Raw genomic sequence first — 18113 nt, 5'->3', positions numbered from 1 at the left:
TCTCACTAAAAAACACCCACAAATATATATAAATTTTGTAGTATTCTTCTTTTTCATCATCATCATCATCATTTTCTTTTTTTTTCTTATTTATCTTTTTTTTTTTATATTTTATCTTCTCAAATTTCTTCTTGTTTTACTCTTTTAACAAGAATAAAAATAAAAAAAAAATCAAATAAAGAAAAAAAAGAAACATATAATGGTACAAAATTACTTGAAAGAGGATGAACTTACATTCATTCAATTAAAAGAAAGAAATAAATAAGAAAAAATGCAGCATTAGAGGAAATATTTTTCTGTATTTGCAGCAAATTTGGGTGTAACACGAAGATATTTGGGTATAATACGAAGATATTTGGGTATAACATGAAAATATTCGAGTGTATTGTTTAAGAATTTTCAATGTATGTGTGCTGATAAGTTCTGTATAATTCAAAACTCTTCTTCTTCCTCTTCCTCATCTTCTGCTGCTTCTTCTTTTTTTCATCATCATCGCCATCTTCTTCTTCTTTTCTTATTCATCTTTTTCTTTTGTTTTACCTTCTCAAGTTTCTTCTTGTTTTACTCTCTTAACAAGAATAAAAACAAAAAAATTAAACAAAAAAAACACATAATGTTACAAAATTACTTGAAAGATGATAAACTTACATTCATTCAACTAAAAAAAAGAAAGAAATAAAGAAAAGAAGAAGAAGAAAACAAATGCAGCATTAGAGGAAACATTTTTCTATATTTGCAGCAAATTTGGGTGTAACACGAAGATATTCGAGTGTATTATTGTTTAAGAATTTTCAGTGTATGTGTGCTAATAAGTTCTGCATAATTCAAAACTCTTCATTTTTCTCCTCCTCATCTTCTGCTGCTTTTTCTTCTTCATCTTCTTATTTCATATTCACATAATTCTTCTTGAGAAGAAAAAATTAAATAAAAAAAATACATAATGTTGCAAAATCAATAGAAAGAAGAGGAGGAAAAAAATGCAGCAACAACAACAGTGATAAAAAAATACATAATATTGCAAAATTAATAGAAAGAGGAAGAGAAAAAAATACAGTAACAACAACAGTAATAAAAAAACGACGATGAAGATGAAACACACGAAAAAAAGAGGAGAAATGCAAAGAAGAAGGAGAAGAAGAAGAAGGAAGAGGAGGAGGAAGAAGAATGTGGGATATAAAGAGAAACAACATGATTTGCGTACGCATTATATAAGTGATTTGTATGATTTGTATACCAAAAAAATTTGTATATATGTAGCAGTACTCAATTTTTTTATCTAACGTGCAATTTATCAATAACAAAAAAATATATAAATTATTATTTTAAATCATCACCCTTTGTGACCAAACAATAGATCCCTTTAACTCGTAGTTCTAAACAATGCTTATTTTTAGTATTTAAAATAAAGCCATTTATGATAAACTATATATATATTGAGTTATTGACATTTATTTTAAAATAAAGTGAATATTGGACTAAAAAAAAAAAGTCATTTTTGAAACAAAATTAAAGTATTGACGTAAGATTATATTTTCTGGAGTTAAATTTATCCTGTATCTCCAAAAAATTTATGTGGAGGTCAAATTTATCTAATAAATTAGTATTCTCCTTCTAAATTTTAATGAGTAGATTTGTAAACAAAATTAAATTTTGAAGGATGCATGTATGTCAATATTTAAGAAGAAAATTAAATTAAGAGTATATATTTAAATTAGTTTCTAATAAATTTTAGATAAAATATTTTAGTTTTTAATAAATTTTTATTATTTTAAAAATTCTTAAAATATACATCTGTCTGTTATATTAGTCTCTTTATTTTTTTTAATAAAAACTTTTAATATACATATTTGAGAAACTAAGAGCAATATACATATTTAAAACATTTGGAAAAAATGTTACGTAATTATAACTTTTCAAAATACCAAACGCAATTGTAATTTTTCTAATTATATGTAAACTGCGACACCCTGCCGCAGATTAGAATTGCACATAAACCACTACATCCTATCGCAGTTTACATTGAATTTGGCCTGTGCATAAACCGCTACACCTTGTAGCAGTTTATATTGACTTTTGTAAATACAGAATCCGCTATCCTATAACAGGTTCTGAAGGAATGGCGTCGATGAAGAAACCGTGATATCCTATAGCGGTTTTTCCTTCTCCCAAGCAATGTCTCTTATTTTAACAAATATGCAAATGAATGATAAAACAATGCTTGGGAGAAGAAGAAACCGTTACAGGATATCGCGGTTTTTTCATCGACGCCAAACCACTACGGGTGTAGCGAATCCTGTATTTACAAAAGCCAATATAAACTGCTACAGACGTGTAACGGTTTATACATAGACCAAATTCAACGTAAACCGCGACAGAATAGCCGTTTATGTACCATTCTAATCCGTGGCACGGTGTTACGGTTTATATATAATTAGAAAAGTTACAATTTTAAAAAGTTGTAATTATCTAACGTTTTTTTTAAATGTTTTAAATATATAAATTGTCCAAAAACTAATTTTTAGTAATTTTATAGATTTTTGACAAATATTTTTATGAGACAAATTAACTCTCTTTGTAAAAAAATCGATCTTTCTCTAAAATGTTTAAAATAATAGAAATTTATTAATAATAAAAGTGTTTAACTTAACATATTTAAAAATTAATTTGAATATTCACTCCAAATTAAAAGAAGCTAAGGCGGCAACAACATTTTCACAAATAATAAATGAGGAGACAATGTTCTGTCTAAATAATTGGGGAGACAATAATCTGTGGAGACAGGCAAAGAAAGAGTAAATTTCGTTGATGGCAGAGGGAACCTGCAAGTTCTTCTGCATAATCTTATGATGGAACATATTCTAAAATACATATACGTACACTATAAAGCTCACTTATTGAGTTATTGTATTTATGTGTTACATATATTATGAAAATTAATATTCCCTGACACTTTCAGTATATATAATATATCATCAAATTTTGATGATGAAAATATATTTTTTTAAGTAAACTTGTAAAAAATCATATCCAGATATAATCCCTAAAATATTTTTTCAAGTATATTTTCTTATGTTTAGTGTATTTTATTTGTCAAATTGAAATTATTTTTGGAGGGTCAAGATGTTATTTTTTTTCTTTTAAAAAAAAGTAGTAAATATTGTTTTCGTATTCTTTGTTTTTCTTCTATATTATTTCTTCGTTTTCATATTATGTGTTTATTTGGCATATGATTTTGTCTTAGAATTGCGAAAAAAAAAAAAGAAATCTGTTGATAAAAGAAAATTTTGGAAGATGGTGCATAACAAAAAAAAATATGCTTATATCCATGATGATGAAGGTTATTGTTGTGGTTATTGTGTTAATTAAAATTATATATAATTATTTTTCATATATAAGTCATTTTTTTATGCAAGTCTTTACAAGTCATTTATATTTATGTGCGTACATTATTTTTCGTGTTGTTGTTGCACGTTTTTTTTTGTTATTTTTTTTTGTTATCGTTATCACCAACATTTCCTCCTCCTCTTTCTCCTTTTTTTTCATTGAAATTTCTCTTTCTCTTTCATCCTTTAGGAGGAGAAGGAACACAAAATACAAATATTGAAAAAAAAACAACCTGATTTCACACGTGTATTATGTAAGTAAATTTTGTTGGATTAGAATTAAATTCATACGATGATGTAGGTATTGAATTTGATAATATTAAAGAAATAAAAAATAATTATTTTAAACTGCTTAAATTTATTTTATTTAATATTTATTTATTATAATATATATGTATTAAATAAAATTAAAAATAATAATTTTTGATAATTTTTTATTAATATTTTTTTATTATCAAATATTTTTATTTTGGATCAGGTCCTAGTCAACTTTTTGGTTTGAATGCACAACAATCGATACATGGAGGTTAAACAGAGTAGAATGAGATGATAGCAGTTGAGTTATTAAAGTCATGGCTGATGGCAATGAATAAAATTGAAAAAGGCCCGCAAACAAATTGATACATAATGCTTTGAGATACCTCATTTAATGGCAAGGTGGTGATTTGCTACTCCACATTGCTGTTCAAATGAATTTCTTAGAAGGACAATCATATATTAAAGCAAGAATTCTTTTACATCACTAACGGATATTATTTTTTTTAGTTAATATTTAATAAGTAAAAATTTGTACTATATTTATAATATTTTATACATAAAAATATATAATTTATATTTATATTTATATTTATCAAAATTTTATATATATATAAATTAATACAGTTTAAATTTATATTTTTTAAAATCTGTATCTATAAATTAATAAAATTTAGAGTAAAATATTTATATAAACCAAAGACAACTCGATATTACATGAATCACCCAAAATAGTAGATGTCTTGAATCATACTTCTATATAAATCGAATTAAACTAATTCGAATTATATAATATAATAGTAAATCAAAACATACAGATTTAAATTACATGGGAATATTGTTTTAAGTATAAATCGAATTGACTCAACTCGAATTACTTTACGTGGCACTAAATCGAATCAATCTGATTCGAATTACATGGTGCAACAATAAATCGAATTAAGCCAATTTGATTTGCATTCCCTTAGTAAATCGAATGTAACAAATTTGATTTATGCTCAATGGTAGCTAGAGGTAAATCGAATCCACTATGCTCGAAGTAGTATGCATTAAGTTATATGTATAAATCGAATTTAAAGAATTCGATTTAGTATGAAACCAACGTATATAAATAGGAGCTAAACGTGAATTCTTCATGATAGTGGAAGTTACAATGGCTAGTGATGATATTTTTTTAGTTCTGGTGCACTATAGAGGGTTGATTAAAAAAAAACGTGTTTTGGAATTAAATTTACTGATAAGGATCTGCTTAGTGTTTTCCTCAAACCTTCAACGAGTTTCACCGAGTTTCAGAATACTATAATCCAAAAACTAGGGATGCAAGGCGTGAAACAGATGGAGAAGTTATTCTATAGAATTCTGATTTCTGTGCTGCAGAATAATGTGAAGTACGATTCCTTCGTCATAGACAGTGACCAAGATTTGCAAGTTTGTTCTATTGTCGTCGGCAGTTTTTCAAGGTGAGGACCTCCTGAGCTGTTGGCCAAACTTGTAGATGTGATATGTAGTTCAGGAGGTTCGAACCGGAATCCTCAACCTTCAGCAATGACAACCTGCTCTAGTTTAATGCCTCTTAGTTCCTCTTCATCTGTGCCCGTGATTGCACCTGAGGCAGTTTTGGTTACCTCCCCGTCCGTCGCAGCTATCCAAATCACAATCATGACAGAGAAATAGGTTATACTCGACCCTTCGGTGAGCTTGCGATTATGATGGCCGGTACTCTTGATATGGTACTGGTTTTTGGACAGGATAGAGCACCGAATGGTGTGGAAGATGTACTGCGGGATGATGATGATGATAATGTGGAGCCCACCACGATTGTTGATGTTAGTGATGATGACATAGCGAGGAGTAATCCAGCTGGGGGTGGTGGAGCGGCTAGTTCAGGAACTCAGCAGTACCCCCGCACTTTTCAACTTTGGACTTAGATGCCATGAGATCGCAGGGGGTATCTGGTGTACTTGTTGGATTTGGAGTCAGAGATACACAGGATATAAGAGGACTAGCTAGGTTCTAAGTTAGTCAGCAGTTTCAGGATAAAGAGGAGGCCGTCTTAAGCGTGGAGACTTATAGCATCCGTCGTGGGGTTGAGTACAAAGTGTTGGAATCCGATTATCGCAAGTATTATGAAAAGTGTAAGAAATTTGACAATGGGTGCACATGGTTGATTCGGATCAGTTTCCGCCAGCACAGAGATATTTGGGAAGTAAAATGGTACAATGGACCTCATACTTGTCTGGCTACGTCGATATCGAGTGATCATATGATGCTTGATTACCATGTGATCTCGGACTTCATACTGCCTATTATTAGAGCTAATGCTATCGACACGATCAAGGTACTGTTGAAGGTAGTAGAGGCACATTTCAGTTTTATAACGACTTACAGAAGGGTTTGGTTGGCTAAGTAGAATGTCGTGGCTCAGATTTACAGAGATTGAAAAAACTCATATAATGAGTTGTCGCCATGGATACTAGGTGTGTAGATGACAATGTCGGGTCATGTTGTAGTGTTGAGGACGAGTTCTGTGCAAGTGGATGGGCAAATCGATGAGTCGCATATTTATTTCTGTTGTCTTTTTTGGACATTTCCACCGTGTATCAAGACCTACTTCCAACATTGTAAGCTATTGGTTAGTGTCGACGGGATCCACTTGTACGGCAAATATGGGGTACGCTGCTTGTTGCGATTGCTCAGGATGGCAATTCCAATATCATTCATGTCGCATTCGCACTTGTGAGGGTGAGAATGCAGATTCATGGTCATTCTTCAATCCTCCACGATCACCACCATCACTAACTCCACTACCACCACCTATACCACCATCATGTTCACCACCATGGCCTTCGTAACCTCCTCCATTTCCACCCCATCACCTCTGTCATATCCTCCATCACCAACATCATCACCATTATCATCTCCATTATCACAACCTTCGTCTCCACCGTTACTCTCATCCTCTTCACCTTTCCCTCCACGTCGTGCTCTACCTCGACCACCACCCCTAACTCCTTTACGGCCGCGATCCTTATCTCCTCTACAACCTTGATTCCTTCCCTCCAATGCATCGATGGCATCGTCAAGCCACATTCACTAACGCTGATTCGAACGTGTTCTGACACGACGTCTTCGTTCAACACGACAGTTGTCTGAAATATCTAGCAGATGAAATATATGTGTCTTCAGACGACATCTCTTAATAAAGGTACTCCCTAATGGCTCATCCAATCTAAACTAGTAGTTGTTGAGCCTCGTAAGATGGGCCAGGCTAGTCATCTGTAGATACGGCATGATCCTATCGTCTAAGGACATACCATACTGTCTCCTCATGCTCGTGATACAGTGGTAGGCTGCATGACAATGAAAAAATTCTCTTAGAACCATAACACTTTAGAAAACAAAAATCACCTAAAACAGATAATTCTAATAAAGAAATACTTTAACCAAAACTAAATTAAATTCTAAAGGAACATAGTTAATCTAGTATTTACTACAGAAAGCTAAACTCTTTAGTATATAACTAAAATTGTAGTGCCTCGTTAATCTAACATTTGATAATTCAATTTTTTAAAATAAATTAAATCATAATTTTCTACTGGCTAGTTAATCCAACACTTAAAATTCAAATTTAAATTAAATTAAATTCCAACAAAATTTCTAATCTCGTTAAACTTCTAACAATAAAAACTTACAAACTCTAACCAAACTTGTTAAATCTACTTGTCAACATACTTAATTACTCCTCATCTAACATGCATTTGTGATTTCAATCTTTTAACGCTACCTTAAACCCTAAATCAATATTCTAACTATTATTTGAAGTTTAAAGATTCTAATAATTCTAATAATCAAGTTCTAAGCAATTTAATATTAGTAACAATTCATTATTTTTTTAAAGAAAATAAAAAAATTAAATTTCATTTACTAATCTCTTCATGCATGCTACCAGCAATAATATGGGTGACTCCATCCAACCGATAGATTCGATTTGGGTCGTCTTCCATCTCCGCAGTTTCAATCTTCTACTATAAATTCCTTTAGTTGCTCTAAATTTTTCGTTTTGGTTGAGTATGGTATGGTGAAATGTAATAAGAAATAAGTCAATTTGAATTCTATATATAGAGGTATATATGTAAATCGAATCAGAGTGTATCGATTTATATTGGAACGCGAATATGCATAAATTGAATCAAGGTGTGTCGATTTACCATTGATGTAATTTAAATTTAACCAATTCAATTTACTATGTGTAAATACCATGGACTTAATCGAGATAGATTGTATCAATTTACTATGGATAATGTTTAATATCATGTGCATTATTTAGTAAATCGAAGCTACTTACTTCGATTTACATGAAATCCTAATAATTCGATATACTTTAATTCGATTTACTACTATAATTTATAATTCGATTTATATAATAATATGCATGGAGACGTCCACGTAACGTTTTTTTATTTTGGATGATTCATGTAATATCGAGTTGTTTTTAGTTTATATAAGTGTTTTACTTTACAATTTATTACTTTTATAAATAATTTCTGCTAACTTATCGAAAAAGTAGCACATCTTATGTAATGCACGTCATGCTGTTGATTTGAAAGAATATGGTAGGAAACTAACAATCAAGAGGGCATACACATAAAAACAATGTTGACAGCCCAAACCATGAAATAAATCATGACAACCACTTAATTAATTATTTGCAATTTAGTCCAATTTATGAATATATATCGTTTCCTAATTATTATTTAGGAGTTTAGAGATGACAAATATGTCTCTAGAAGGCGAGATAATATTGTCTCTTAATTAAGATAATAATACAAAACATGGTATTAATGTAATTGACCCAATATGTGCCCCTATCTTCGGACATGACCAAGTAAGTGATCAAGCCACTTGTGGTGTTAGAGACTCGAACCTTAACAAAGCTAAGGTTGGTCCTACTCTTAATATAGCCACCCAATTAAACCGATAAAGTTTAATTTCATGTTGCATAATTCCTTTTATGCTATATATAGTGGGTTGTGCTTGTGCATGGTGGTTAAGTGACATACCCAGCAAAGGAATGCTCACACGTACGTACATATGCATGTACCAATGCTAGGTGTTCATACTTGACAGCAAGAAGTTTCTGGTTTTTTGTGCTTAATTAGATGTTAATGGATATATAAAAGTAGATTCGATACCAATGATATCATTCGTGCAGATGCCAATTAAGGATAGGGTATAGGAAATTAAAATAATTATTCATACTACTAGTGTATTAACAGGACATTCTCTCTTTTTATTTATTAAATATATATAATATTAATAAAAGAACAAAATAAAGAATGCAAGAATGATAAAGAGAAATAAAATTTGATCCTATGCTTATGGAAAAAAAAATTAAGAATCAATAATTTTAATTTAAGAAAAATAAAAAATATAAATAAATTCTATTATGAAACTAAATATATACATTAATATTTTAATGAGTTATCACTACAAGAAATGTATCAAGTACTGTTGGATTTAGCGTCGCTTATTATCGTCGACTTTATCGACAGATTTATAGACGATTTTGATATAGAATTTATTTAGGCAAACTGTTATCGACAGATTTTTAATTCCAATAATAAATTTGTCAGTAATATCACCGATAATACTTAGCGACAAAACGAGAGAAAAAGGCATAATTTTTAACATAGGCTTTACCGTTAAATTTATCCGAAAGTAAGTCATTTTAATAAAATAATATATTTTGATGACTCGCTAAAAATTACCGTCGGATTTAACCGATAATAAATCCAACGATAACAAAAACTAAAATTAAAAGCACAAACTCTTTCCTTTCATTTCAAAAAAATCCTTTCTCTCTCTAACATCTCTTCTCTCTTTCTCTCTCTAGCCCTTTTCTCTCTCCAGTACTTCATAATCACTTCTAAGATTATACACATGTTATGTTATTATTTTTAGAAAAAAAAATATTTATCTTTTACTATATTTAAACACTTGAATAAATATAGGAGCGGAGTTTCATACATTTTAAAGGGGCAATGACCCTCCTTTAAAATTATATATATATATATATATATATATATATATATATATATATATATATATATATATTCTTTTAATTTATACATTGGTTCTTTTTAATTATTTTTTTATCTTTCTAAAGTTATATTTTTTTTATATTGATCCCTCCAAAAACTATTCTAGTTCTTTCCGTGAGTAAGGACCCGTTTGGGAAATTCTAGAAGTAACTTTTTTTAACTTTTGACTTATAAAAAGTAATAGTATTAATGTTTGGTGCAATTTTCAAAACCAAATTGCAATTTTCTAAGAAGCTATTTTAGAGCTTATAGAGAAGTTAAAAAAATGACTTCTCTCATAATGCTTCTACTTTTCATTACATTTCTATAAAATAAGCACTTTTAGAGTTAAAAATCCAAACACAAAATAACTTATTTATAAGTTACTTTTAACAGAGTCATTTATTGTTTAAGTTATTTTATCAAAAGAAACTTAATTAAGTTGGTTACCCAAACTGGACCTAAATATTACATGAAAATAGTACCGCAACTATCTATCGACTAATAGAAACCTGTGTACTAAGTAAGTAAATCTGTTTTGTATGTCTTTTTTTTTTTTTTCCTCTTAGATGTATGTTCTTAAAAAAATAATCGTTAATTCATTAATTAATTGAAAGCTCAACTAAAGGTTAGCAAACAATTTACAATAATTTCAGTTTTAAATTAATAATTTCAGTTTTGGGGTTTACAATAATTCCTACTATATAGAGGATTCATTTCCTTTTACATGCCAATTTTTTTGTATTATTATTATTATTAGAGTAATTATCTAAATCAGTCCCTAAAGATTTTAAAAACAGATATTTTAGTCTCCAAAAAAAATTAATACACAAATTAATCTCTAAGGTTTTACTCCGATAGACAAATCAGTCTCCAGTTTATTTTCCGGTCGAGTAATTACCTAGATTTGTCCCCAAGGATTTTAAAAATGGATATTTTAGTCCCAAAAAAAAATTAATACACAGATCAATCCTTAATGTTTTTCTCTATTAGACATAATAGTTCTCGGTCTAAAAAAAAATAAAATAAAATAATTATTATTATTAATTACATAATAACATTGTACCATAATTTTTTGTATTTTTTGAACAAAAATAATAATAAATTTATTCATTAGATTTTTATGTATATATATATTGTCACTAAATAATAATAATAATAATAATATTCAATAAAATTATTAGAGATTATTCTATAAAAAATTTAAAGTTAAAATTATTTGATATTTTTGTATTTAATATAATCAAAAAATGTCCTATTTCAAAAATCATGTCTGTATTAAAAGAAAATATTTTAATTTAGATTTTAAAGTATCATTATTCACCTTATTTTTATTCACTTTACTTGTTTCTAGCGAAAAAAAATGTATTATTATTATTATTATTATTATTATTATTATTATTATTATTATTATTATTATTATTTACAGAAAATATAAGCCTGTAATCTCCACTTCCAACGATCATGTGCATTCCACTGATTTAATCAAAATATATATAGTCCAATATATATCTGGAGCATAGCTCCTTTTAAATTTTACCATTTGTAATAAGTTCATTATGTTGTCTGCCAGTGTATTCTCTATTTATGTAATAATATCATACTTTTTTTAAATTTACTACATAAAAGTAACGTGCGTGACGGCTCAACCACAATAATCTATAATCTATCTCAATCTAAATTAAGAAAGAACAGAAAACAAACAAAATAAAGACCTATTCCACTCACATACATATCACACTTTCAGGTTCAAAGTCTATAAACAAAATACAAATTGTGTTAACAATTTGTTTTCTTCCTACAAAACACTTTGTGAAGTTCATATGAAATCGCTGTTTGCGTTGTGAACTGGGAGAATTTTAAACTCTTGCATTTGTATAAAATTTCTACGTTACTACGTGGTTAAGTTAAATACTTTTTTCATATTAATAATATATAATTCAATGTTTGTATAAAAAATTATATTAATAATATAAATTTAATTTTGATGTACATATTTAATTTACTGCTAGATATATAACAATTTGTGTCCCTTTCTATCAGTTTAATTTTTTAAATTAAAAGAAATAATAATATCATAGTATTAGAACTTCTATAATAAAAAAATTTAGAATTCGATCTTTATTATTTCCAAAATAAATAAAAAAAATTATACAAGAATTTACACAAATCTATATTATATACAAGAATTTACTCTTGCGTGAAAAAAAATATTAAAAATATAATCATTTATGTATATCTTTCTATCAGTTTAAATTTTTGAAAAAAATATTTTTATAACAATGTATGTAAATAATGTAAAAAATAATTATTTTTATTAATATAAATTTATATTATTAAATATACGTATAAAATTATTCTATACTGATAATATATTAAATTTAAATTCTCACCATATATATATAATAAAATCTTTGTATTAAATAAAGTTTAATATATTACTTTTTGGGATAAAATAGTTGATAACAAAATTTAATAAGATTGGTATGATTATTAAAATTATAGGGAATCCAAGGAATCGTCAACTCTAGGATGAGTAGGTGGTTTCACACCCACTAAGAACATATATTATCATTGTCGTACTCCCCCACTTCACCAACCATATGAGAGGAATGGGTTTTTAAATTGAACCAAATGATTTTAATTAGATTACAAAGTGATTTCTTAATCCAATAATATGAGAGTTGCATGCTAATTAAAATCCTTCACTAATCAATTTTAACTTTTTTAATGTTTTTGATCAATTGCGGTTAGGGCATCACAGGTCCACGACAACACCACGCCCTACAAAGCCAATTCTTCACCTATGTCTCTTTTCAGCATAGCATAGCATAGCCTTTTCTTTTCCTAATGTCCAAGCTAGCTAGATAGCTTTCAAAGTGCTCATTAAATTTTTTTTTTTTCCTTTTTTTCTTTGTCTTAATTAAAAATGTGTTAGTTACTTAAGAGTATTCAACTTAATTAGCATATCACACTGTTATGATTTAGTGGTCCTCCAAAAGTATTCGTTTTCCAAATTGATCTAATTAATAATGAACGGTGCTTTTTATGCTATTTTGACAAAATAAAAGGAGAGATATAATAAGGACATGGAAAATGTAACAAAGGAGAGGTAGATAATAATTTTAATTTGTATACTAGTACTCTAAATATGAACGTTCTTATTGTCCTTTTCTCCTCAAATTTTCCTAAATAATAGATTAAAGATGATGTTCGAAACATTTGAGGTGGCAAATTACTACTGTTAAATTACTATTACCAACTGAAATAGCTTAGTCTAAAATAGAGTCTCATTTAACGTCAAAAACTAATATAAAAAAAATAAAATTATGGGGTATTAGTATACACAATTATTAATTAATTTGGGTTAGCCGAGCAACTAACTTACTCGTCCATTTAAGTAAGTGTATATTAGAAGTTCAAATTTTATTTTTTATATGTAGTAATTCATTGATCAACAATAAACTTTTAAATACAGTTCAGATCTTTAACAAATTAGTCTTTGAAAAAAAAATATACACGACTACTATTGATAGATAATAATGTTGATAATGTATGTTTCAGATTAGGTTCGAAAATTATACACTATAGATCGGTTTATGTAGATGGTTTATTATGATTTTTTTTAACAACTACTTGTTGATGTAATATTTGAATTTTATGAATAATTTTATAAATGTTTTTACGGGTCTACTTTTGAAAATTTATTTCTATTAAAATATAAAGAAGATCAATAATTATTAAAAAAATGTTTCAAAAAAAAAAATTAGCTGTGCTGTTGTAGCATCCCAACAAGCACTAGGAGTCTAGGACCACTATTTTTATTTCTTGGATATCAATCTAACTATTAAATTTAAATATTAAAATTATTACATGTTATATATACATAGTATTTATTAAGTTATACATATAAACACAAAAAAAAATATATGATTTAGTTGTTAGAAATTGTAGGTAAAATTTACAATCTGAAAATACGTACTATTTCGAATGACCATTGAAATAAGACACATGATAATGCATTTTATGTTATTATTGACACAACTATATATTAATTAGAAGTTTATTAATGACAACATATTTGTGTAAAAAAAAAAAATTTATTAAATCACCGATTTTAGCAAAACAGTTTACATTCTGATTTATCAATCTATAGACGCAATAAAATTCAATAACCCTAAATTAATTTTATCCTTCTGGTTGCCGAATTTTGCCGTTTTTCAAGATAAGACCAAAAAGAAAATGTCAAAAAGCTAAAGAGAAACATGTATTATTAATAACCATCCCCCAACCAGAACCAAAAAATTAACAAAAAAAAAAACACCACAAAATATGTAGTCGCATTTGACGGTAATAAAAGATGATACCAGTTTCAATATTATTCTGAAAATCGCATTAATTTTTCAAATAATTCAGAGACTAACCTCTTGTATTATTAGAAGCCAACTAAATTGACATCAAGGTTTTAGAGAATCCATGAAGAGATATTTTGTCCACATCTTTAGGGACCGTGTCTTATATACATATCTCTATCTTTTTCTGGTTTTTTCCATTAAACCCATCATTTGAATCTTCTTCTTCTTTATTATTATTTTTTTTCCTTGCCATAATCTAAAGTTAGCTAGGTTTCTATTTGAAAATCCTCCCAGTAAATTTACAAAAAAATATTTTTTAAAAATAATAATTTAGTCAAATATGTTAAATTATTTGATAATTTTTAATTATTAACTTCACGTAAAAATATCTACAAGATTGTTAATCTAGAGGGTTACGGGATTAAGGAAAATAAATTATGAAAAATTAAAAGGAAAATAAAATAGTTAAAGCTGTGTCATTATTATTAAGATGAACATAGGCACTTTTTATCTACCAAAAAATGAAAACATATATATAGGCACTTTTTGACTATTGCTACCACGCATATGAGATGCATGAAGACAGAGTTAATTTGAAGCAAAAGAGGCCCCCACAGGCCACAACATAAGAGAGAGCAAAAGCCCTCTTTTTTCCATTGCCATGAATAAGTGTAGAAATTCTGCCTTTGCTTTCAGCTTCATCTTAATCTTCTTCACACTGTTTACTTGCCTTTTTCCTTTTTCCCCCCATGTCGTGCTAAACAAACGTTACACAATACTCCTCCATCTTCCTCTACTTGATGCTCAATCATTTTGTAAGAGGGGTATCAAACTTTACCCACATAATCAAATAAAAAACACAAACTTTGTTAAGATGCTCCATCAAATATATACCACCATGGATTCTCTCCCTCTCACCTCTCCACCATACATACACTACTTTGAATTATTCATTTATTATTATAAAATAACAATTATTTGTAAATTTAAAATTATCATAGGAATTTTTTCACTTAAATAGTAATCTCATATATGTTCTGAATATATACCTATTTTATAAAATATAAATAATATTTCTTAAAAGAAACTCTTCAAAGATCATGATTAATTAACCATTTTCAGAATGCATCCACCCAAATTAAAAAGAAAGTAAAATATAGAGGGATTCGAAGATTATTAGACAGCTAGTAAAAACAAAAAGAAATAATCTTATTATTTATCCGATGATGTAAACCCCCCAACCCACACCATTAAAATCCTAATTTTTAGAAAGTAGTCCCCCGAATTCATCAAAATTACAGAATGAACCCACTGGCAATGGCTCTATTGGTATTGAAGTGAGTAGTTTCATACACAGGCAACTCCTCCCTATACCTCTCAATCCCAATTGCTGAAAGATTATCCAATTCAAATAGATCAGAGCTACAACAACTAGCATCATCATCGTCGTCATCATCATCATAATCAAGTTCATAACGCATGACGTCATCATGAAATTCTTCATTCTTCTTCTTCTTCTTCATCTGATAATTCTTCAACAAGTCCCTAGCTAATTCCTCTACTCGTTTACTCTCCTGCAACACATGGAACCTAAGCTCTTCATCGTTAGTGTTCTTACCATTATACCCCTTTGCGGCCACCACTAAATTACTATTTTGCCCTTCATGCAGATTCTTGTGCCCGCAGGGCCTGCAATCTTCTCCAACTATCACACTCACTGGACAGAACCGTACGGACCTCTTCGTCCCCGTTCTCGAGGACGGTGTCTTGCTCAGGCAAGATCTGGAGAACGAGGACGCAGAGGAACATGCAGAGTTAGAATAACTAATACCGCGTCCTCCGCCATGCTGCGTGGCGGCGGAGGAAGGCTGCTCGTGCACCACGACGGGGCTCGAAGAAACCACCTTGGCTTTCTTCGAGCTTCCGTTTGAATGGAAGAGCGAGTTGAGGAAGCTGGCGAGTCTTGCACCCGGCGAGATCGGCTGCTTTGTTTTCTTCAACTCGCCGTACAAGATTCTCAGCGCTTTGTTCTTCGTTTTACCAAATCCGTTATTGTTAGTGTCGTTGTTTTCATTCTTCGGCTTCTGTGGCTGCGGGATCCATTTGTTGTCATCAAACGTGGTTGTTGGCTTGTCGGAAACGCTGGTGCGAATCGGCTTCGGCCTTTGGCGGTGGCCGTAGAAGGACTCCGATTCCGATGAAGAGAAGCCGGCGGAGCTAGATTCCGAGGATGTTGAGTTCGAGTACATGGAAAGCGCGTTGGAAGAAGATCTTGAGTTGCAGCTTCTGTTGCTTCTTCGATCGAATTCCGTTAGCGAGTTTCTCCCCTTCAACAACAGTTTCTCATCTTTCTTGATCTCCATCCAACTCTCCACCTTACTGGCCCTGCTGGGAGAATTCTGTTTCTGCTTCTTCATGGTAGTTGTAACCGTTTCTTCGACCTCGATGGAGCGGTAGATTGCGTCAAGGAGAGTGGAAGAGAAAGACGGATTACTATTCCTTTCTCTGTGTCCTCGTAATGGTTTGTCCCAATTTTCCATTCTTGTTATATAGAGATGGAGAAGGGTACGCTGTGCGAGTGTGAAAGAGGAGAAACAATTAAGAGAGATAGAAAGGAAACAGAATTTTGATGGTTATCAATTACTCTTGGGCTTTGTTGTCTGCTTCAAATAGTAGTAGTGTGAGAGAGAGAGAGAAATGAAAAGAAGAAGAAAAGAAAGAAAGGAGAGAGACATGAGTGCTTGATGGTTTAGAGAGGGACAGTAATGAAAGCCCAAACTTCACGCCTCAAAGAGTAGAGAAACACAAAGGATGATTGAGAGAGAGAGGTTTGGAGAGTTGTTTCTTTTGGATGCTCTTATAAGGGTTGTTGTGGGGGGTATGTAGACACAGTATGGTAGTAGAGCTGCCCAGCCTGTACATCATGACGTGGATATTTTCATTTCATTTATTTTATGTTATTATTATTAATTCACCCTCTTTAATATAATTTTTTTTATATATAAGAAATTGACATTAGATCCTTACTTTTTCTTTATATAAGAAAAGAAGGGAAATACAATGTTGGGTAGGGCCATACAAAGAAGATATTGATCCTAACAGCACAACCTATTTTGCGCTTGCTCAGGAACTCAGGATGTTTTGATCCATCCAAGAAGATTCCGCTTCCCCATTTATAATTCCAATATCTATATTTATCTTCATCTTATCTCGGATGTACATGTTTTTAGTTTAGTATGGAATTTCTTTAAATAAATAGATATATGTAATTCCAAAAAATTTGTGTTTTTATATGCTATTTATTCTGTTTGCAAAAAATTATTACACATATTTTATTTACCCTATAAACTAGTATAAATTATCTAGTTTACAAACTAGTTACATGTGAACGACAATCTTAATTAATATCCAGAGTCTTTCAGAAATGTTTATGGTACCATGAAAGTTTATAATTACTATTAGCATGCACATAAAAAAGAATAAATTTATTTTTTAGTCCTCGATTATTTGTTTAAATAAAATACTTTCATCATTCGAAAACTTTTTATCGATTTTTAACTACCTAAATAATTAATCTAAACTACTTTTGTAAACAGTGATATAATAATATATCAGGAACCACTTAAATTAATAACAGAAATTACTTAGACCAATTACTTAATTGAATAATAAAAAAATATTTTATTTTTCAGACAAATAGTTAGAGCTTAAAATTAAGGAACATTCACTTCATAAAAATATTAACAATTATTTATTATTACATGAGTAAAATGACAATTAGATTTTTAAATATTTTAATTTTAAATTAATTCACTTTTAAAGGAAAAAAAAGTATCAATTAAGTCCTCTACCATAACAAATAGAAATGGCAAAACCTCCGGTGGAGTTTATCCGTCGGAAGTGGATATAGAAAGAGATTTTTACCTGTAAAAACGGGACGAGGCCCGGTATAATAAATGGGGCGGGACCCGGTATAATAAACGAGAAGGAGGCGGGGATAGTGATTCCTGCCCTGTGGAGATCCGTTTAATTCCCGCCAA

The 18113-nt window shown here is 29.7% G+C and overlaps 1 protein-coding gene across 1 annotated transcript; it reads right to left on the bottom strand.

Annotated features, from left to right (window-relative positions):
• Positions 1-15261: 15261 nt before the first annotated feature.
• Positions 15262-17046, bottom strand: LOC112777148 (protein BIG GRAIN 1-like B). The gene has a single exon (XM_025821444.3). It carries the CDS (start codon positions 16611-16613, stop codon positions 15369-15371), a length of 1245 nt encoding a protein of 414 aa, XP_025677229.1. The 5' UTR covers positions 16614-17046; the 3' UTR covers positions 15262-15368.
• Positions 17047-18113: the final 1067 nt, after the last annotated feature.

The sequence above is a fragment of the Arachis hypogaea genome, chromosome 19 (genome assembly GCF_003086295.3).
Source record: "Arachis hypogaea cultivar Tifrunner chromosome 19, arahy.Tifrunner.gnm2.J5K5, whole genome shotgun sequence".
Classification (NCBI taxonomy): domain Eukaryota; kingdom Viridiplantae; phylum Streptophyta; class Magnoliopsida; order Fabales; family Fabaceae; genus Arachis; species Arachis hypogaea.
This window is presented reverse-complemented; position numbering and strand designations above follow the sequence as displayed.

What these genes read in the sequence shown, in the direction of transcription:
- LOC112777148 (XM_025821444.3), bottom strand. Translation starts at nt 16,613, where the DNA reads ATGGAAAATTGGGACAAACCATTACGAGGACACAGAGAAAGGAATAGT.